Raw genomic sequence first — 22,629 nt, forward strand, 5'->3', positions numbered from 1 at the left:
GAGACCGATCACAGAACAGGGGTTACAAACGAAAAGAAAAACAAAGAAGACAGTCCCGGATTAATAAGGGAAAATCAAGAAGTTTTCTAAGATATAGATAAAATTCTAGGTCGGATCTATAGCACAAGTTAATGCTGGAAGGACATTTTCAATTAACCTACCACCCTCAACCCCCTCAAGGACAGTAAGCTTTTATTAATTTGGGTGTATTATGTGCTAGGTGATTAATGCTTTTGGGAATGAATCTGCAGCCCAAGCAAAAATACTTATTCAGTTTCACTTATTTCAAAGAGCCTGTCCAGGATTTTCCTTTAGGGGGAGGGGGATTCTAAAAACATCAAAGACGCATCAAAAACCTTTTATATGCATTTTTGTTACGTTGGTGAGTTGGACAAAAATTTCAGGGGAAAGGTAAATTGGTAACCACCCTCCTCCCCATACCAACTTGCTTCTCTCCTAAAACGAGGCTGATAAAATAACCAAATGCTTACATCTTTCGGTAAAGATCTATTCATAACGAGATTTTACAAGTGCCAAGATGTAGCTAGCGCTATAGTCTCTATTTTGGACTACGAATTAATAGAATACTTTAAAGTAATACAAATTCTTTAAAAAATAAAACCTAGTACACGTGAATATCCTATTAAAATGATTGGCCTCAATTTGGATCCATTATTGGAAAGGATTGATCTCAACCTAAAATCCCAAACTTTAGGTAAGGAACCTCTTTTTAGGCTCTGTTGTGCATATAATTTCATTTGCCAATAAAGCATGGTCTGCCTAAAAGACCCAAAAACTAAATAGGTTTGAGACCCCGGACTGCTTAATTACAAACGGTGCGTCATCGTGATACACGGCCGCTGAGCCAGTGTAAACAGTATTAATGCGGGCAATATTTTTTTCATGCATAAGTTTATTTATATATAAACACATGTCTTATGAAATATTTCTTAATATTTATGTCTCTTATATTTTTCACACAACTCACCTTTTTTGCGTTGTTTTTATTCCCCCCCCCCCTGTTAAATTTTACTCCCCTTCCTCGCAATAAATTTATGAGTAGCCTACATGCCTAAGGGTCACGAAATTCTTATGTGAGTATTGTTTAATGGTTCAGCTCAAACTGTAGGTCCCACCTAAGATTTCAAGATGAATGATACAGAGCGCCAACTTCCTTTTCCTGCTCTCCTTCATTTTCAAAATTAAATAAACAAAATCAAGTTTTTTTTCAACTGACAGTAAGGAGTAACATTAAAACTTAAATTTATCATTCATCCATTGAAAACTCATTTCCTCCACGGAAACTTCTTCCACCTAGAGGTTCTCACGCATAAAATATCCCCGTGGGAAATTCCCCCCGTTTGTACATTACTATCCTCGCTGGAAATTCCCTGTGGAAGATTTCTTGCGCAAGATTACACCTTAATAATTCTACTTAGCATACTTTCATTTGAAAAGACTTCCATATCGGATTGTTATTCAAACCGTGCCGGTAATCCTCCCTTCTCCTTGGAAAATTTTACCCCCCGGAAAATTTATCCCGCGAATTCTCCTATGGAGAATTTTTGCTGCGGATTTTTTTCACGGAAAATCCTCTCCGTGGAAAACTCCCTCCAAAAGAAAAAAAACATCTATATACTTTCCAATACGAAATACTACACGTAAACAATGGGCAAATTTCGTAACTTACAGCTATTTATCCAGGTGTGGGGTCATGTTATCCCCAAAAGAATAGTTATTATACCTTAAACTATGCCGAACAAAATGGATACTGATATTGCACAATTTTGGTCGGGAAGAACTTCTGGGAAAAAGGACCGTGGCAGGGGGGCTATTTGCCTTCCAATCTTTTTGGTCACTTAAAAACAGCACTAGAACTTTTGATTTCCGATCTAATGAGCCCACCCGATTTTCTAGAATCACTGGTTTGACAAAATCACCCCTGAAAAAAAAAAAAAAAACAAATAAACTCGCACCCGTGATCTATATTCTGGCAAAAAATGCAAAATTCCACATTTTTGTATATAGGAGCTTGAAACCACCGCAGTAGGTCTCTCTGATAGGTTGAAACTGATGGTGTTTTTTTTTTATTAAGGCCATGAGAATTTTCGGGGAAGTTTTCTTACTTTTTCAAAAATTTGGGGAAATTTTCTCAGGCTGTTAACTTGGACGGGTTTATCCAATTTAAATATTTAAACTTAGTATAATTGGAATAAGCATTAAAATTCGATTCTTCTGATGTATCTACTCTAATCTTTAAAGGTTTCGGTTAGTATTGAGCTGCGTCAGTGCTCACCAACCGTTTTTTTTTTTATCACGAACTATTTTATCGGAACTTCTTGGAAGCATCTTATTCACAGAATATATTAAATGTAAAAATAAACTTTTTTATGGATCCCCAAGTTGTACTTGTTTCCTATTCTATGCATATCTCAAGATTGATTTAAAAACCTTTTCCTAAAAAGTTTTTCAAAGCAAAGTAGCAATATTAAAACCAAAAACGAGCGAAATAAAGTTATTTAATAAGTTACATCTAAACCGAACAGAAATTATTTTGAGTGAAAAAATGGAACGAGAAACGAACGGAAGTTAAAATGAATAAAAAAACGAACAGAATTCACTATGAATGGATAAATAAAACCCGAAACAAACAGAAACTAAAATCAACAATTAAGTCTACTATAAAACAAACAGAAACTTACGCAACTACACCCTCAAAGGCTGAAATGTCATTTACTGAAAACGATATATGCTTCGGATAGTGTGTTCTTTATTTACTATTAAATAAAAACATGTTTTATTCAACTAGAAGTAAGGAGCAACATCAAAACGAACGAAATCATTCCGTATATGAGGAGGGCTGCCTCTTCCTCAGCCCTCACTCTTTACGCTGAAGTCTTAAGTTCTTTAAAAATACAGTTCATTAAAATTCAACAACCCTTGCGTTTAAACAGTCTTTCTTAAAGAAATGGGACAAAAAGTCAAGCTTCAAGGTAAGGATTGAGGGTTGAGGTAGGGGCAGTCCCCCTCATGTACTGAATAATTTTTGTACGAGGTCGAGGCCGAAGGCCTCGACCGAGTCCGTTGATTTTTGAATTGAAAAAAAGGGAACAAGTTTTAATGTTGCTCCTTACTTTCAGTTGAAAAGACTTGTTTTATATGTATTGAATTTCGGACTGTTTTTCAAATACTGCCTGAAAATCCACTTCCCTCTCTCCCGTGTAAAATTTGCCTTGGAGAATTCCTTTGGAAATTTTCCTCCCACCAAAAAATTTTCCCATGCCCTCCCCCCCTACCCGCATAAAATTCCTCCCAACCCCATAAAATGTATTGTCCATTTCCCAGTAATAAATAACGTATATGAGTAAATGGACAAATTGCAACTTACAGCCCTTTTCCCAGGGACTATGGAGGGTCATGTCATCCTCAAAGGCATAGTTAATGAAATTTTCAATTATTGTGAATCAAATAGCTATCTTAAAATTTTGATCGGATAACTTTTGGGAACAGGGATCGTGGGAGGGGGGCATTGCCCCCTCTCACTATTTTGGGTTGCTTAAAGAGGGCTCTGGAGCTTTTGATTTCTGATCGAACAAGTCCTCTCTCGATCTTCTAGGATTACTCGTTGGATACGATCACCTCTGGAAAAAAAAAAAAAAAAAAAAAAAAAATACAAAAACACCCATCCGTGAACTTTCTTCTGGCAAAAAAAAAAAATTAAAAAACTTGTCTAAAGGAACTTGAAACCTCTACAGTAGGGTTCTCTTATGTGCTGAATCTGACGGTGTGATTCTCATTAAGGTCGCTTGACTGTTTGTGGGTGTTCCGAACTTTTTTGAAACCAGACAGTTTTTTCAGGGTTGTAGCTTTTGAAGGCTAGAATAAACTTAATGGACTTTATATATTTGGAATCAGCATAAAAAGCCAATTATTGTGATGTATAAACTTTTACCAAAATTCTGTATTTTAGAGTTTTGTTCAATATTGAGCCGAGTCGCTCCTTACTCACAGTATTGCTAACACGAACTGTTTGACAGAATAGAATTCCAAATTCAGAATAGATTAGTAATCAAGTTTACTGGGAATAAAAAAAGTATGTCCTTAGAATAAAAACAGATGTTGCCTTCAATTTTATTATTTCAAAAGGATACATTTTTTTTCACAAATTTTTTTATTTTGATTGCATTTCCTTCAAAAGCATAAAAGATTGATCCCTAAATAAACTTTTAAAACATCAACTGGTATTTTCTAAAGCGTTCTGACTAGTTCTAGTCATTTGTCAACTGATTTTCTATACACTTGTACGGAATAGATTTAAAAAGAAGATTATATTGAATGAAATTTATTCTGTAATGTTGGCTACTTGTAAAACTAAATTTGTTTTTCAAATATGTTAATGCATAAAAAAAGGAATTACTTTAAGTTTTATTACTGGCGATTTGGAACTTTTCAGTGTTATAAAGAGAAATGAAAAATTATTCAGAATACCTTTTGTTTTTAATAAAGTAGAAATTAACCATCTAGCCTTTGTTTTTTGGAGGGGTTCAGCGCCACGCCTTTTTGTGAATTTCTGATTTCTTAGGTTCATTTTGGGTTTTTTATTTGAATTTCTATTCGTTTTAGGTTTCGCTTATTCCTTTATTTTGATTTCCGTTTCTTTTAACTATTAAATAAAAAACAAGTTTTTTTAAATGAAAGTAAGGAGCAACATTAAAACTTAAAACAAACAGAAATTACTCTGTATATGAAAGGTGTTTTTCCTCCTCCTCTTTACGTTAAAGTTTGACTCTTTCTCTTAACTCTATTTTTAAAACAGTAAGAAACTTTAGCGTAAAGAGCGGGGCGTTGAAGATATATATATATATATATATATATATGTATATATATATATATATATATATATATATATATATATATATATATATATATATATATATATATATATATATATATATATATATATATATCCAATTTTGAGCAGCTTTCATCAACACCATTCACCAAGAACTAAACAGAAATAGTTTATACACTAATCTGAAAGAATACCATCCTGGCCAATTTACCTTCCTATTTGCATAACAACCATTCGTCAAAAAATCCCCTTTCACTTTCATGCAAAACCTCCCAAGAAATTATTTCACCCTACCCACTGGTAACAAACACCTGCTTGAGTTGAAACTTACCCTAATTTAAAAAAATTACGGGAAAAATATTTTGTGATAACTTTTATTATATTTATTTCCAAGATTAGTATCTAAAACTAAGTTTTCTGAATTACCAAGTAAGTTTATTGGCGGAAAAACCTCTTAAGATTAATCTATGACTAAGTATTTGTATTTGACTTCTATTTTTAAAATCCAAGTAGTTACTACAAATTCTTGCATATCTAAAAAGTTGGGAAAAAAAGCTGAATATTTGATAAAGCTGAATATTTGATAAAGCTGAATATTTGATAAAGCTGAATATTTGATAAAGCTGAATATTTTAAAGCTGAATGTGATATTTGAATGTATATTGCTTTAAGGGATAGGAAATTGACTACTTCAAAATTAAAACCATCCGGTTTATTATATATTAAAAAAACTAATTTATTATTATGCAAAACATTAATATCTAAATCTAAAAAGTGGTCAGAATTACCTTATCCATGTCTCGGTTCCTGAATTAACTCGGTGGATAAATATTGTTTGAAATATCCATTAACTCTTCACAATTTATCATCAGAAGATCATCTAAGTTTTTTATTTGAAAGTAAATATTTAACATTAGCTGGGTTCTTTTTTTTAATCATATACACGTACTCTAATTGGCTTAAAACAAGTTTGGAACAAATGGACTGGCATTACCCCCCTTAGGAATTACAATAATTTGCTTACAAAGATGACCATCAAACTTTATAAAAAATATTAAAAAGAACAAATTCTAGTAAATCGTTTATCATGTCCAAGCTATAGCATCTTGAACTAATAGTACTATTAAAGAAGTTAGTCTATCTAGCCTTCTTATTATAAGCGTTAATTTTCTTACTTGTTATGAATTAATGACACTCCAATACGGATTAAAATCAGAATTTTTTTTAATTCCCCAGCAATATACCTTAAGTTTATTTCTAATTTCCCCTAGAATACACGACAGGTCAGTCGCCGCAACTCTTACTGGGCACCTGACTGCACCAGCAATAAAGCGTGGTTTAGGGGGATTCTTATGAAATTTTGCCGTCCAGTACAAAAAAGGAACATTTTTATATAATTAATTTTATTATTAAATTTTTAAGTAAGTATATCTTCTATTTTTCCATTAAACTATTATTCTCGTCTTGAACCTTCTCATATATAATCAACGCGTAATTTTATATTACTTAGTAATTTTATATTATTTATTTTATATTAAATATTTATTTAATTTATTCTATATTACTTAATATATTTAATTTTCATTACGTAAACCCTTGGATAAAATATCACAATAGTGTCTCTGACAAATTATTTCAAAATTATTATTAGCTTTATCAACAGTTCTAATTACAAATTCATTCTGTATATTAGCGATTGCTTGTTTTATCTAGCATTATAAAATATTGCGCCATTATTAAGATTGTTTGCATTAGTATAAATCGTATTTCTAACTTTAGTTATTTTCTACTTTTTCCAATTCTGAAAACTATCTTGATTAATTTTCTTTTTTTTTGCACCATTTACCAACAAATAAATCTAAATCATTATATTAGCCACTAAGAATATTTGAGGGTTTTATATGATTAGACAGACGGAATTTAGCCCCCATTTTCTTTATACTCTGAATATAAAGTTGCTTTATTTTTGCCAAATTACCTGTCATAATATGTTCGTAAGTTGGATTTGCAAACGATAAAAATTGCTCGCAATTACAAACAGGTCTGCAATTACTATCATTATCAAATTTCTTAAGTATTAAATTATAATTAAAGATCATTTGCCCTAACATTTTCGAGAACTGATGTGTTATAATTGGATTATTCTTAATTCAAATTATTAGGAAGGACATGTTTCACCTCCTGCTGGTATAAAACTCCACGTAAATTTATATCCTCTATTTTTTTACTACTAAATTTTATAGATATAGTCTCTTTTCCTTATTAACATTCTTCTCAGATTTTCTATAATTTGAAACACATTTAGTTTTAGCAAAAATACACACCGTATCATAAAAGATTTAATTTTTGAATTACATTCAATTTTTATTATTAAAAATCAATTTTATTATTTTTATTGGATTATATTTATTATTATTCACAATCCAAAATAATTTCATTAAATTTTTCCTTGGTAACTTATTTAAACATTTTATTGTACTAGCCATACCATTAGATTCAAATAGCTGGCACAGATTCATCAAATAATTATTTAAATCAATATTTTTTTTCCTATGTAATTTTTACGTTTAATGGGGTGATTAAAAGAGAGATGATCCGTTAATCCGTTTATACAATTAATAATGACATAAGGCATGTCTCCATATTTAGCAACTCGACCATTCAGCCCAAAAAGATAAGTTGTACCAAGAGCATGGATTCAATAATCTTCCGTTTATGCAATTTATTATTTTTCTCTTCTTTAGTTAAATTATTTAAATCCAGATTTTCTAAAGTCGTAATAGTTAGAATAGTTAAAGAGTAAGTACAATTATTACAGTGTTGCACTAGATAATTATTAGTTTTTTCCCGTTAATTGTACTTTTATGTCCCGAAAATATCATATACATGTTGTTAATATTTTCCCCCACGTATCATAAACGACAGATTTTATATTCCAATAGATAAATAATATTAGTTGTTTTACAATTTACATTACCCAGAAGTAAACATTGGAACTTTTTATTATATAAAGTGCTTTTAAAGAAAGTCAGAGGGGTGATATAATCTCGGCAAAGAAAACAATGACAGGTACATTTACCAATATCCGTTAGACCGGTTTAAATATTACTATTATCCTTCTTAATCATTAAAACATAAAAAAATAGAACCATAACGACTTACAAAACGAAATCCAAAACAAACCTGAAAATCAAGCCCATATCTGCCAACAGTAAGACCTTTCTAACAACCAGAATTCTTCCATGGTGTTACTTAACATCAGTCAGAATCTAATGTCAGTCTGGGCTAGGTTAATATTCGATTCGGATTCGGGATTCGGTTAGGTTAATATTATAATCGTCATTTTTTCTATTGCTGGGAGGTAGGGTATAATACTAATACGGTTATTATTATATTTAAATCCTCTAAGGGGAGATTCTTTGCCAAAAAGGACCTGTTAATTATTCAGAACACACTCAAGTTCTTGATCTTAATGTAATATCTGAGAAAACTTGTTTCATAGCCACAAAGACAAGTGACGGATGACAGAATGCATTGGACTTATATAATTTGGGCGATATGTTTGCACATTAGGAGGGTTGTGGGTAAGATGTAGTGGGTCGACATGCAAAATGTATTAGCTACAATTATTCTGTATATTATGAAGTAAGCATTGTTTTCTAACTCCACGCTGTCCAAATACTTTACCCCTTCCCCTAATATGGAAATATATAGCCCAAATTGTTTTTAAGTCCAATGCATTCTGTCTCTCGTCACCTGTCTTTGTAGCTATGAAACCGGTTTTCTACCGTGTGTGTTCTGAAAAATTAACAAGTACCACTAAAAATCCCCCTCCCCGCTTGTGTTTGCCTAAATATCCGTCCATTGTTTTTTGTAAATTAAAGAATCAACGAGAGCTACAAAATTACGTTTAAGCACACTTTACAAGTAAATTTTAAGTCAAGACGGTTGCATATCAAGAAATCCTGTTCCAAGTTGTCCTTGAAAAGATCAAGGACCACGATTATTCCAAGTGAGAGGACCTCAATCGTAACAAATTGCTAGTTTGAAGGCTATTTTTCGTTTGTGCTTCTTATAAAGTTTTTGACAATAAGAGGGTGTTGAATACCCCTCCCCCCAAATGGTGTCTTTGCATACATGTAACTAATTGATAAGAAGCTATGCAAAGCTCATCCACAAATCGACAACCTTGTATTGAATAAACTTCCGTATTTTCTAATGCTTCTAACTATTTTGCATTTTATTTAGGAGTCTCTCGCCTCGCTGGCCATCAAAAGGATGACAGAAATGCGGGATAATGGAGCGATTGGATTTATTGGACCAGAGGATACATGCACTTCTGAAGCACTTGTTGCTGCGGCATGGAACTTGCCCATGATTACTTTTGTAAGATCTTTTCCCCTCTTTTTAGTATAATAAATTCTGCAATAATGGAAATTTTCAGATTCTACTTGTTGCATACAGTCGTGTCGTGGCCACATGGACAACCTTTTGGCCTTAAGACTGATTTTGGATTCATATATAAGCTATCATTTCTCTAAGCTATCATTTCATATATAAGCTTACAACAATTGAATAATTTTAAGAAGTGTTTTAAGAGAATCACTTATTCCTTGGTGGCGGTTTATAAATGTCATGCAATCAATCCTTTGCCAGCGGTAGATTTAATCTCAAAATTCTTATGAACGCTTAATGTTGCTGAAGCTCTTATATAACGCTACTATTCCTGCAGTGACGATACACCGCCCGTAACACTTCGAAACGTTTGTCTTAATTCTCCTTAAGATTGTAGCTCTTCCGTCGCGATTGCATTTATTTGTTTTTGATAGCTCTTTAAGCTCTTGTGTAAGCTTTGAGTGTTACATATCAGTAGTGAACGAAGGGAGGGATGTCGTAACAATAATGTTTGCTTTGGAAAGAGAGAATGCAACTAAAAAAAGATTATGCGGGATCGAAAAGCAGCTCAAAGAAATACATCCTGAGAGAAGAAACCTAAATATCAAATATAATCTTGATCAACACAAGTATCCAAAGTCCAGTTTTTTTGGGAACCGGTATCAATTAATTTTTTAAGGGACTAATTTTATGACACGTGGAGACCAGGACGATAGCACCTCACCCGCTTATCATCATTAGAGGATAGTGTTGACTGTATTGGGGCTTTAAACTTAAAAAAATTATCTGATTCACGTTATTTCTGGGCGTAGGCCTGCCCTGTCATTTAAGTAAGTGGTAACACTCCATCTCAAAGTTAAAATGCAGTGGTGCTTATGGTAAATAGAAGTTCTTAAGCTTGAAAGGCCCTAGTAGAAAACTCTCTGTTTCTCTGTGGATGAGCCTGAATGAAACCTGAGTTATTTGTGAATGGATATACTCTGACATAGCGAAACTAAATGATGACAGAATGATGGCAGAATGATGGCATAATCCTTACAAAATCAAAGCAAATTTCTTTGCAGTTTAAAGTTTTGAAGTTGCACTATAAGTGGTAGTGAATAGTGTAGCTTTAAACAAGGATAAATAAAAAGCAAGCTCTTGCAATTTTCCAGACATCACAAATCAGTGGAATAAGAGCAAGTTCATTTCCATTTTTATTTCCATGGAAATGGAACCAAGTCCATTTCTCGCATGGATTTCGAAATTTTGTTGAATTTTGCTAATATTCACACATTTTTGAAGTTTTTCTAAACAAATACTTGCTGCTCATCAATTTGTAGAATGTAACTGCCTCATGTTTCCCAAGTGGTTCCTAAGTCGATGCAGGTCGAATTTTTTTGCTGACCATTAATTTTTTAAACAAAATCCTATTCATGGCACTTGTACTTGTTCTATCTATTTGTATTTAAACAGGGCCAATTTACCTTTAAACCAAGTAGGTCTGCCCTGGCCATCTAAAGCTGACTTCAATTAATTGAAAAAAAAAGTTTTTCAGGGGGAAGTAAAGAGCGAAATTGAAACTTAAAACGAACAAAAATTATTACTTCCCAGCCATATATCAATATGGCTTATATTAATAGAACATATATCAATAGAACTGGTGCAAATAAATCAACTGGTGATATTTCCCTACGTTTGTAGGATTACAAAAAACTAGCGCTTTACTGAAAACACATAACAATGTAGGAGTTATGGTACAGTGAATGTAAACCATTTAAGGAGACTTTTAACAGCATAAAAGTAAAGCATTCTTAGATTGTTGCTTTATTATTATTTTTTTTTTAATTTGGCATCACTTCTACACAATGAGCTCAGTTCAATGATTGACTGTCGTTTCGGATCTGAAAAGGAGTTTTCATGATTTTTTTGTAGACAGGTTCGAACTGAAGGAATCTTAATAGTATTAAGACCACGGACTCGCTTTAGAATTTGTATCTCAACTTGAAATTCTCCGTTTCTTAGAGAGAAATAACTGAATTTCCAGAGTTCATATTACTGTTAATACGTTCTTCATTTCGAGTAATATTGGGTGAAACCAAAATGTTACCTGACAAATCAATCGATTATTTTGCATGCAGTTTAATGAGTTTAAACATATTATTTTTATGCCCAAGTTTTTAAATTAATTTTCATTATATACTGAAAGTTGCTGATATCTCAATTCCTGTAAGACTATGAAAACCGTTATAGATTAGTTTTTTGTTGTAAAGCTACGTATTTACTTTTGAGTCCTAAATCAATATTCTTGTTTTTGATGCTTGGCTTTTGTGTTTTCAGTAAAGCACTTGTTTTCTGTTATCCTACAAACATAGGGAAATATCACCAGTTAATTTATTTGCACTAGTTTTATTGATATATATTAGATAGGCCGGGAAGTAATAATTTTTGTTCTTTTTAAGTTTTAATTTCGTTCTTTACATCCCTCAGAAAAACTTTGGGCTGTGGTTCGCTCTTTGCTAGATTTCAGCTACTGCTGCAGCCATGAAAACAAGGTGTAGATCTTTAATTCTTAGTCTTAATATTGAAATAGATTTCCTTTGTTTAAAAAAATTAAATTTAGTAGCAATTAAGAAAGTTGCTCAAGGCGAGTAGTTTCGGCACAAAATGTTAACTAAGTAGACAGCTTTGCGTATCCAGACATGTTTGTGGCAAATTTTGATAGCTTTTGCTAGCAGAAAAACAAGTTTTTCAACTTTTGGTTACTATGGGCTGTGGTTCGCTCTTTACTAGGTTGCAGCTACAAAAGAAATGCGCCTCTAGGCTTAGGGAGTTATTTGACCTGTCCCTAAATAGAAAAGCCACTCATTGCTTAGAAACGAATCATTTTTTGTGTAGGTAGGATAAATGATATTATAAAATAAATTTGTTTTTATTGAAAAACATGATATAGACCTTTCATTCTTTGTTTTAATATTGAAATAAATTTCCTTCTCGGGACATGCTTTAAAAATGAGCCTAAAAAGTGACCGATAAAAAAAACAAAAAAACAAAGGATACCGACACCGATATATTTGATAACATATATTTGATGCCAATACGCCCAATACCGATAATACGATACCGATGCACCCAATACCACGTGTAGCCCTTCCCCAGGGACTATGGAGGGTCATATCATCATCAAAACTATATTTATTGGACCTTTGAACTATGTTAAACAAAATAGCTATCTCTAAATTTTTATGTGGCGACTTTGGAAGGGGAGGGGTCTTTTAGGGAGGGGGGCTATTTTCCCTCCAATCTTTTTGGTCATTTAAAAAAGGCACTAGCCAATTTAATTTCCGTTCAAATGAGCCATTAAACATCTCTATGGTGTTCTGGTCATTTACTAGCGCTGGTGAAAAAAAAAGAAAGAAAAAAAGGAGACATCAGTGCTACCCATGCAAAAAAGGGATTTTCCTTGGAGTTCTAGGCGAAGGACTTTAATTGTCCTACTAAAGATCTTTAATCATTATGCTTCTAATGGTGCACTTTTCATTTCGATCTGACACCGTTTTAAAGGGGTTTCAGGCTCTTTTTTGAAAGAACCATAAATTTCTTTTCGCAATCAACTTTTACTTTTAAGATTTACCAAAACAACAGTTACCATTCCTGATTCAGTGTCAGACGGCAATATGTCTTCACTAGGTAGTTTTCTTAACACACGTTTTTCAACTTTTGGTTACTATGGGCTGTGTTTCGCTTTTTACTAGGTTGCAGCTACTACTGCAACCATGAATTTTTTTTTTAGAAAACAAGATATAGATATTTCATTCTTTGTTTTAATATTAAAATAGATTTCCTTTGTTTTTAAAACTTAAATTTAGTAGCAATTAAGAAAGTTGCACCAGGCGAGTAGTTTCGGCAAAAGGTTAACTAAGTCGACAGCTTTGTATATTCAGACATATTTGTGGTAAATTTTGCAAGTTCAGCAGAAATGCGTATTTAGGCTTAGGGAGTTATTTGACCTGTCCCTAAATAGAAAATAAAAAAAAGAAGTTTTTTTATAACTACAAGTAAGGAGCAACACTGAAACTTAAAACGAACAGAAATTATTCCGTATATGAAAGGGGTTGTCCCCTCCCCAACGCCTTGCTCTTTACGCTAAAGTTCGACTCTTTCTCACAACTCTACTTTTTAAAACAATAAAAACTTTAGCGTAAAGAGCGAGACGTTGCGGAGAGGACAACCCCTTCATACACGGAATAATTTCTGTCCGTTTTAAGTTTTAGTGTCCCTCCTTACTTGTAGTTAAAAAACTTTTTTTTTATTTAATTTCTGAACGTTTTTGAATTAATGTATGTTTTGATTTTGGCTCACCGCACATAAACATTTAAAACGAAATTTGCATATAATTTTTTTTTTCGGCTAAATGGCTTTCTCATAGTTTTGATCAGAAGATTTTGATACAAATAAGGGGGTGGGGGAGGAGGCCTAGTTGCCCTCCGGTTTTGGTTACTTAAAAAGGCAATTAGAACTTTTATTTTTTTTACGAACGTTTTTATTAGTAATAAATAGGCTATACGTAACTTAAAAATTAACTTACGTAATGAACTTCAATATTTGTTTATTTTTATTACGTACATGAGGGGGTTCGCCCCCTAGTCAATACCTCGCTCTTGACACTAAAGCTTAGATTTTGTCATAATTCTGTGAATTAGGATGATCATTAAGGTCATTAGGAATGACCCCTGAATCCCAAAGGCCGTAGAATAAATAGTTGAAATTACTAAAAATACTTTAACGTGAAGAGCGAAGTATTGTGGAGGAGATGAACCCCCTTATTTAAGTTCTGTTCCTTTTAGGTTTTAATCCTACTCCTTACTTCCAGCTAACATTTTTTATTTATTTATTTTCTCATTGTTTTTCTTAAATAAGGCTAGAAAATCCTGCAGCCCCTTCATGGAAGTTCTCTTCTCTCATGAAATGGAAATTCATCCATGGAAAGATCCTACCACGTAACCCCTTCCCCCCTTCAACACGAAAAATTCCCCCTGAAAACGTCTGTACACTTCCCAACAATCATTTCTATATGTAAACAAAGGTCAAAGTTTGTAACTTGTAGCCCCTCCCCCAGGGACTGTGGCGATTGAGTCGTCCCTAAAGACATGACTATTAAGTTTTTCGGCTATTCTGAACAAATGGCTATCTCAGAATTTTGATCCGATGACTTTGGGAAAAATGAGCGTGGGAGGGGGCCTAGGTGCCCTCCGATTTTTGGTCGCTTAAAAAGGGCACTAGAACTTTTAATTTCAGATAGAATGAGCCCTCTCGCGACATTTTAGGACAACTGGGTCGATGCGATCACCCCTGAAAAACAAACAAACAAATAAACACGCATCCGTGATCTGTTTTCTGGCAAAAATTACAAAATTCCACATTTTTGTAGATGGAAGCTTGAAACTTCTACAGTAGGGTTATTTAATGCGCTGAATTTGATGGTGTGATCGTTAAGATTCAATGACTTTTAAAGGGTGTTTTCCCCTATTTTCTAAAATAAGGCAAATTTTCCCCTGCTCGTAACTTTCGATGGGCGATACTAAACTTGATGAAACTTATATATTTAAAATCAGAATAAAAATGCAATTCTTTTGATACATATAATTGTGTTAAAATTTCGTTTTTTTAAGTTTCGGTTACTATTCAGCCGGGTCGCTCCTTACTACAGTTCGTTACCACGAACTGTTTGAGAAGGCACTGGTTACTTAGAAATGAATCGAAATTTTAAAAAAGATCATTTGTTGTGTAGGTAGAATAATGGTATTATAAATAAGTTTATTTTCATTAAAAACGTTATATAGATCCTTAATTCTTTGTTTTATGTTGATATAAATTTCCTTCCCGGGACATGTCTTAAAAATCAGCCTAGAAAATGACTGAAAAAAAAAATACAGGATACTAATATCGATGTGCCCGGTACGATATATATGATGCCAATATACCCGACAGCGATACCACTATACCAATACGCCAGATACCACGTATAGTCCTTCCCAAGGGACCGTGGAGGGTCAAATCATCATCGAAACCATATTTATTGGACCTTTCCTGGGAGGGGGCCTTTTTTTGGGGGAGGGGGCTTGCTACAATCCAATATCTTCGGTCTCTTAAAAAATTTACTAGTAAATTTAATTTCTGTTCAAATGAGCCATTAAACATCTCTCTATGATGTTGTGGTCATTTGCTAGCCCTGGCGAAAAAAAAGACACATCAGTGCTACCTATGCAAAAAGAGATTTTTCTTTGCGTTCAAGCTGATTGTCCTATTCTAGGTTTTCTGCCGTGCTGATTCCAATGAAGCAGTTTTTATTTTAATCTGACGCCATTTTCATGGACATTTTAGGTTCTTTTTCATAGATATGTCAGTACCTCATGAAAATATAATACTTTAATAACAAAATTATGGAAACTACAACAGAGAATTATGGAAAGCAGGCCTAACCCACCCTATGCAATACATATTTAATTAAAATGTACCTACATAGTAATTTATGTCGCTGAGGCAAAGCTGATTATCCCCGAGTGGACACAGAAAACCGGTTTCAAACAGTTCGTGGTAACGAACTGTAGTAAGGAGCGACCCGGCTCTTTAGTAACCAAAACTCTAAAAAAATTGAATTTTGATATCAATAGCTACATCAAAAGAATCGCATTTTAATGCTGATTTTAAATATATAAGTTTCATCAAGTTTAGTCTTACCCATCAAAAGCTAAGACAAACCACGGGTGCGTGTTTATTTGTTTGTTTGTTTTTGTTTTTTCTTTTCCCCAGGGGTCATCGTATCGACCAAGTGGTCCTAAAATGTCGCAAGCGGGCTCATTCTAACGGAAATGAAAAGTTCTAGTGCCCTTTTTAAGTGTCCAAAAGAATTGGAGGGCATCTAGGCCCCCTCCCACGCTCATTTTTTCCCAAAGTCAACGGATCAAAATTTTGAGATAGCCATTTTGTTCAGCATAGTCGAAAACCATAATAACTATGTCTTTGGGGATGACTTACTCCCCCACAATCCCTGGGGGAGGGGCTGCAAGTTACAAACTTTGACCAGTGTTTACATATAGTAATGGTTATTGGGAATTGTACAGACGTTTTCAGGGGGATTTTATTTTGTTTGGGGGTGGGGCTGAGGAGAGGGGGCTATGTTGGAGGATCTTTCCTTGGAGAAATTTATCATGGGGGAAGAAAAATTCAATGAAAAGGGCGCAGGATTCTCTAGCATTACTTTAAGAAAACAATGAAAAATAAACATGAAAACGTTTTTTCAAATGAAAGGAAGAAGTAGCATTGAAACTTAAAACGAACAGAGATAATTACTTATATGAGGGGTTCTAAAAATACTTTAGCATAAAGAGCGAGGTATTTAGGAGGAGATAAATACCTTGCTCTTTATGCTAAAGTATTTTTAGTAATTTCAACTATTTATTCTACGGCCTTTCTGATTCAGGGGTCATTCTTAAAGAATTGGGACAAAACTTACGATTTAGTGTAAAGAGCGAGGTATTAACGAGGGTACAAACCCCCTCGTATACATAATAAAAATATAAGGTTATGAAAGTTTGTTACGTAAGTTAATTCTTAAGTTACGTGTATTTTTTACTAATAAAAACGTTCATTAAAAATTAAAAGTTCTAGTTGCCTTTTTAAGTAACCGAAAAATTGGAGGGCAACTAGGCCTCCTTCTCCACCCCTTATTTTTCAAAATCGTCTGATCAAAACTAAGAGAAAGCCATTTAGCCAAAAAAAGAATTAATATACAAATTTCATTTTAATAATTTATGTGCGGAGAGCCAAAACCAAACATGCATTAATTCAAAAACGTTCAGAAATTAAATAAAAAAAAAACTAATTTTTTTTAGCTGAAAGTAAGGAGCGACATTAAAACTTAAAACGAACAGAAATTACTCCGTATATGAAATGGGTTGTCCCCTCCGCAATCCCTCGCTCTTTACGCTGAAGTTTGACTCTTTGCCACAATTCTACTTTTTAAAACAATTAAAAGCTTTAGCGTAAAGAGCGAGGGATTGCGGAGGGGACAACCCATTTCATATACGGAGTAATTTCTGTTCGTTTTAAGTTTTAATGTCGCTCCTTACTTTCAGCTAAAAAAATTAGTATTTTTATTTAATTTCCTACAGATCGAGAACAAAGCCTGGTCGCTATAGTATATAATTACCAAAATCTCAATTTTTTAATGAAGATGCCAGCCGCTACTCTATAATTGGCCCCCATTCTTTAATTCCAATATTCCCTGCCAAAGATTCAACTCTTACATGTTTCTCATTTTCTTTGGGATATGCTTGTGTCAAGCAATAGCTAACTTTCATTTGACTTTTTGATTTTTATAAACGTAATAAAGAAAAATATAAAATTTTACAGACATAAATCACTACTCTAGGGAAAAATATGAATTTTGCTAACGCGTAGCGATTAACTACATAAACTTTCCTTAAGGCATCCTAAATTAATAAAATAAAAAGAAAATACATAAATATTCCTAGAAAAATCCCAGACTAACTAAAATAATAATAATAATAAAAAAGACAATCACCGTCTCCCAAACACCCTCAGTTTAACAACCACCATTCAAATACAACTCCATCCATCCTCACCGTTTCAACCTTCTCCTCCCTCCAACCTTACAACCCTCCCCCCCCCCCAAATAAAAAAAAAGACAATCACCGTCTCCCAGACACCCTCAGTCTAACAACCACCATCCACATACTCACATAAAGCAAATTCTATACAGAGGGGCTAAGCTACTTCAAAGAAAAACCAGATCTCACACAATTTTCAATCCCTACAACCAATTTATCACATTTTCTTGTATCAAACAGAACTTCTGATACGGTGAATCTCATTAAAAGTTTCCGGGATTAGATTATGCACACAATTAAACACAAACATCTCCGCTTGATAGTCCCTTATCTATCCAACATTGAGTAGCCTTAAGGACTCGAGGCATGCACTGGTGTTTTTTACATTTTTACCTACTTCCTAATTGTTCTTGCGGATTTATTTTGTAGAATTTGCACATGCTTGTAATTAACATCAAAATTGCTGCTGCAGACTGCACATCCGTATGATATATACGGGTAGATTATTGCAAAAGCGCCACGTGCAATTTTGGCGTAAATAGCGTCGCTATGATGCTTCCATGAAAGATTGGAATCAATATTACGCACAGCAAACTTAAACTCGTAAACACTTTGTCTTTTCAGAGCATCATTAGCTTTTGCTATTAAAGCATCCACTGATTTTCCAAATACTTAGCGCAGTGTCATCCACAAAATAAGTGATGCATACATGCTGCAGATAAAAGCGCATCACGTCCGCATAAACTACATGAAGTAAAGGCCCCAGCACAGACTTCACAAGAAAAAACTATGATACTACATTATTTAAAACAACTTTAAGGGACCTACGGTAAAGACAGCTCTCAAACCCTCTTAGACAAACTCCATTTATTCCAAGACTTTTCATTCGATGAAAGAACACTTGGCAGTTAACCATGCTAAACGCTTTTCTAATGTCAATGAAAACAGACATAGGTACATAAACTGAGTTTAATGTACAGTTAACACTTTGATCCAGGTGCTGTAAGGCGTGCGTCGTGGAATGACCCTTACAAAACCAAACTGTGTCTGACTCAATAGTCTACTCATCAGAAGGAAATTATAGAGCCGTTCATGAATCAGTTTCTCCAGTATTTTTTGAAAAGATAAGTAGAATTGATACGGTTCTTCAGTTTTCTATTTTCTATTTACGACAACCTTGGCCAAGGGAATGACCATCACCACCTTAAACTGCACAAGAAAACTCTCCTTTTCTAGGGGAAGATTAATGATAAAACTAGACTGGGAAGATTATGTCCTAAAATCGCTTAAAAGCTCGAAGGGAGAAATCATCAACACCGGCGGAGTTAGACCTAAGTGACTGCACAACTTTACGCACTTCTTCACTCGTGCACGGCTGAAATTCCATATTTAACGTTTCACCACGGACGTCATTAATAGTATTGTAGTTCATTTTATTATATTTATTGCTTACACTAGATAGCACCCTGGAGCCAATATTCGAGAAAAAATTAGCAAACTTATTCACAGTCTCAGCTGAATCACCACGGTTACATCCCTCCAAACTAATGTCTGCTATGGTCTCTTTTCCCTTACCACCCATGATCTCAATCAAATTATACCCTTGACAGATTGACCATGATCCCATTTATATTACCTTTGCTTTCCTCCAACTTGTTTCCATAATAATCAGGCATAGCTTTTTTCCACAGTTTATTCACCAGATTTCTTTGCTTTGTAAGTAAAGTAAAAGAGTCTTCACTTTTGGAATCTAAATATATTTCATAAAATCAAATTCTTAATTTTTTCTGGTCAGTTATTTCCTCTTTTTTTCCATGGTCTACGGAGAACAAGCTTCTTTGATTTCAAAAACTTTTACTGGACACGTCCTTTCACGAATGGGGTTAGTCACTTCCATCAGGCAATCCAGTGCTTTAGTAGGGCATTCTTTCTCTTCAAACAATTGACTCCAGTCTATTGTACTCACTTCCTCTGAAAACGTTAGGAGATTTTCTTTTTTCGGCAGCCAAAATTTTAATTATTTTTTCTGGACTCGTTTGACACTGCAGCAGATAGTAGCTGACAGTGGAAGATGATCAGACCCAGGATCACACCGGAAGAACTTCGAATCAAATCAATTGAATTGAATTGAACGAATAAATACATTGTCAATAATCGTTGTACGTTGACTCCGATTCTCGTTGGAATATTCACGAGTGGATATAAATCATTTGCTATCATAAAATTTAAGAAATTGCCATTTTGACCAGACAAATCCAATAAATTAAAATGAAATTCCCCATCACTCTATGACTAACACCATTCGGGACTTTATCAAGCAGCTGATTAAATCCATCAGTAAACTCATCAAAGGGAGCGCTAGGAGGCTTATACACCACACTAATTAAAATCAATTTGGTTATTAAATTAAATGTCTACTCAAAAAATTTCCACCTTACATTCTCTCCATATACTAAGATCATCCCTTGTACAACTCCTGATCCCTTCTTTCACCAAAAGGGCAATATCATTTCGTCCTATTGAAGTACGATATTTGACATGTAGGTTGTACCCTGAAGTTAATAAAGCGAGAGAGACTGGTTTACACACAAACGTTTCACATAGCCCTACGACTTCAAACTGGGAAGAAAAATCATTTCGTAACTGGAGTATATCTAGGTAACTTTGTGTGACATGGACATTCCAAGAACGAAAATATAAGCAATGGTCATTCTCAATTGACAAAAACTCAAATGGCACACGCAGATAAACGGTATATTTCTTCGGCTTTAACTGGTCTATAGGGGAATCATCATCAAGGGTGATTCTTTCAGATAAATAATCACCCTGGCTAAATTTTCCTACTTCAGAGCCGGCCATCTCTTACCAGTAGGAAAGAAAAAATATGCACGGAAAAACAACAAAAACAAATAAAGAAAAAATAAGAAGAAAAATCAAACAAAAATCGAACAAATTCAAAATACACTAATTATAATGCCTGAGACTAAACAGAGTCAGCAATAGAGCGGATTTTCTTGACTGCTGACCCTACACTAGACTTTGCCAATATCTGACCCAGATCTGACCACGCATTTCGCTGATCATACTTGTCTTTCGCTCCGTTCAAAATGTCCCGGCGACGTTTTGTTATAGACTCTGATACAAAAATACCAGTTGAAGCAAGTCTAACTTTTGCTTTAAACATTTTTCGGGTTATATCTTTGCTAGAAAATTTAACGATGATCGGAGCTATTCTAATAGAACTTTCTTCATGCTGTGTAGTCGGATTATTGAAGCGGAGACGGTATACATTAGTCAAATCTGAAGACAAGAGGCCAGTCACAGATATTTTGCTATTTATAGTGCAAGATATTGTCGTACGAGTGTCTGCGCCAGGTAACTGCTTGACCCCATGAAATTCAAGACTATCAAGCAAGGACTCTTAATCATAATCATCAACAACAACAAAAGAGAGAACAATGAGGACTTTTTTCCCAAGACAGTGAACCAACAAAACCTATTTGAATATTTCGGCCCTATATCTAAGGGCCGTCTTCAGCAAAGAAAAAATAAAAAACAATAAAACACTTACAATAAAAGTTCTCAGTTAAAAATCCATTTTTTATTTTAAAATAGCCTTGGTATCATTACTTCTTAACGAAAAGTTCAGCCAAGACTGTCTGATAAAAGCTAACATTTTACAAGATTAAAAGGTTCATTCATTTCACTAACTGTATTAATTAAAAATTGGAATGATTTCTTATTGCGATATTTGCCTTTTCTGCAGCTAATCTGATAGTTCTTTTGATATTGGGCTTGTTTTTGTTCGTTCCTATTTTTGTTTTATTTTGAATTAGATTATTTTCTATAATTAATTTTGTGTACATAGGGTTGAGTGTGTATTCACCCAAGCCTCTATTTAGGGATGTATTATTATTTAAGTTTCGTTTGATTTCGATTGCCTCACGGACAGTTTGTTTGATTCCTAGGTCATTGCTAATTAGAATTGTTTCGTCAAATAGAACATAATGGTTTGGATTTTCAAAAATATGATTACTTAAAGCTGAATCGAAAGATATGGAGTTATTTTTAGATTTTAACGCTTTTTCAATACTTTCTTTGTGTTGCTGTAATCTTGTTCCTAAATTTTGGTGGGTTCGACCAATGTAATAATTTCCACAACTACATGGTATTTGATACACCCCTCGTAGACGAAAATTGCACAAACAAGGCATTCCTCTAAGACCCATTGTAGCTAGTACAAAATCACCTGCCTCAAACATTGGAAAATGGTTATGCACTGCATTTAAACCATTGCTTCACTCCCAAAAATCTTATATAAAAAATTCAGTTGATCTTGTAGAAAAATTGAAACAAATAGACATTTCTGAAAATTCCATATTAAGCAGCTTTGACATAGTTTCTATGTATACTAGTATTGATGTTTCAAAATCTGAACAATTATTACAAAATAAACTGGAAACAATTACCATCTAATCGAAGAGTCAGCAATAGGTCTAGACATTGATGTTCTCATGCATTTGGTTAAATTATGTAACAAATATTCCATGCACTTCCAGTTTCGAGATTCATATTACAAACAGGTAAGGGGCCTTCCTATGGGAGCACCTCTATCAGGCCTACTCGCAAATATTTTCGTCGAAAATCTTGAAAATTGGGCCCTAGATTCGTATTTTCTTAATCATGTGTTTTGGGGACGTTTCATGGACGACATAATTTCAGTTTGGAATTATGGCGAAAGTGAACTTAAAGGTTTTCTAGAACATTTAA

General features: G+C 33.8%; 1 protein-coding gene across 1 annotated transcript in view; it reads left to right on the plus strand.

Annotated features, from left to right (window-relative positions):
- Positions 1–22,629, plus strand: part of LOC136040030 (guanylate cyclase 32E-like) — a 265,444-nt gene that overhangs the window by 7,441 nt on the left and 235,374 nt on the right. Inside the window, exon 2 of the mRNA XM_065724096.1 lies at positions 9,101–9,238. Coding sequence (XP_065580168.1) covers positions 9,101–9,238 — 138 coding nt within the window. The remainder of the gene's footprint in view (positions 1–9,100; positions 9,239–22,629) is intronic.

This window comes from Artemia franciscana, chromosome 20 (genome assembly GCF_032884065.1).
Source record: "Artemia franciscana chromosome 20, ASM3288406v1, whole genome shotgun sequence".
Lineage (NCBI taxonomy): Eukaryota > Metazoa > Arthropoda > Branchiopoda > Anostraca > Artemiidae > Artemia > Artemia franciscana.